The 825-nt window shown below is 62.9% G+C and overlaps 1 protein-coding gene across 1 annotated transcript in view; it reads left to right on the top strand.

The window, feature by feature from the left end:
* The window catches only part of LOC108802397 (immunoglobulin superfamily member 3-like), a 67416-nt gene that overhangs the window by 18727 nt on the left and 47864 nt on the right, over nucleotides 1–825 (top strand). Inside the window, exon 3 of the mRNA XM_018574257.1 lies at nucleotides 353–730. Coding sequence (XP_018429759.1) covers nucleotides 353–730 — 378 coding nt within the window. The remainder of the gene's footprint in view (nucleotides 1–352; nucleotides 731–825) is intronic.

Genomic DNA, 825 nt, shown 5'->3' with positions numbered 1-825 from the left:
GGGGGGCGGGAGGGGGGGGGTCCATTGAAGTGGTCTGATACGCCCCCTCGCGGAGCTCTCTGATCAGCTCAGGCTTCCTGCTCATTGCCGAGTTCTAGTTTGAACCCCTCAGGGGCGTGTCAGACCTCTGCAGAGAGACCACTGCTTCCACACAGAGGGCGGGGCTCCTTCTCTGCAGCACGCTCTGACAGGGGGAGGGGCTTCTCTGCTCGGGCTGTGGCCCGAAAGACTTTGCAGGCATTCAGTTGTTTCCCACCATATCGGTCACAGTGGCCGTCACGATGTTGGCACCACCATGGGGGGGGTGAGACCCCCTTATGTGACGTCTTGTCTTTTTGTGTCTCCTCCACAGGTGTGTCCCGGGCCCAGCGCGAGGTCATCGTCCAGCAGGGGCCCCTCTATCGCACGGTGGGTTCCCACATCAGCCTCTGGTGTAAGGTGAGGGGTTACCAGGGGCCCCCCGAGCAGAACTTCCTCTTCTCCATCTACCTGCCCTCGGCTCCGGAGAGAGAGGTGCAGATCGTCAGCACCGAGGACCCCTCCTTCTCCTACGCCATCTACACCCAGCGCGTCCACAATGGCGACATCTTCGTGGAGCGCGCGTCCGGTGACCACGCCCTCCTCCACGTCCGCCAGCTGCAGGAGCGGGACGCCGGGGAGTACGAGTGCCACACCCCCAACACCGACCCCACCTACCACGGCAGCTACAGCGCCAAGATGAACCTGAGCGGTAAGTGGTGGCGCTGGGCCATTGCCGGGAGTCTACGGGCGCCATGCTGTCATTGGTACACTTCCAGTGTAGTACAGAGATCACAGGACCCCCCG

The sequence above is a fragment of the Nanorana parkeri genome, unplaced genomic scaffold (genome assembly GCF_000935625.1).
Source record: "Nanorana parkeri isolate BGI_ZX_2015 unplaced genomic scaffold, ASM93562v1 scaffold2841, whole genome shotgun sequence".
Taxonomy (NCBI): Eukaryota; Metazoa; Chordata; class Amphibia; order Anura; family Dicroglossidae; genus Nanorana; species Nanorana parkeri.
This window is presented reverse-complemented; position numbering and strand designations above follow the sequence as displayed.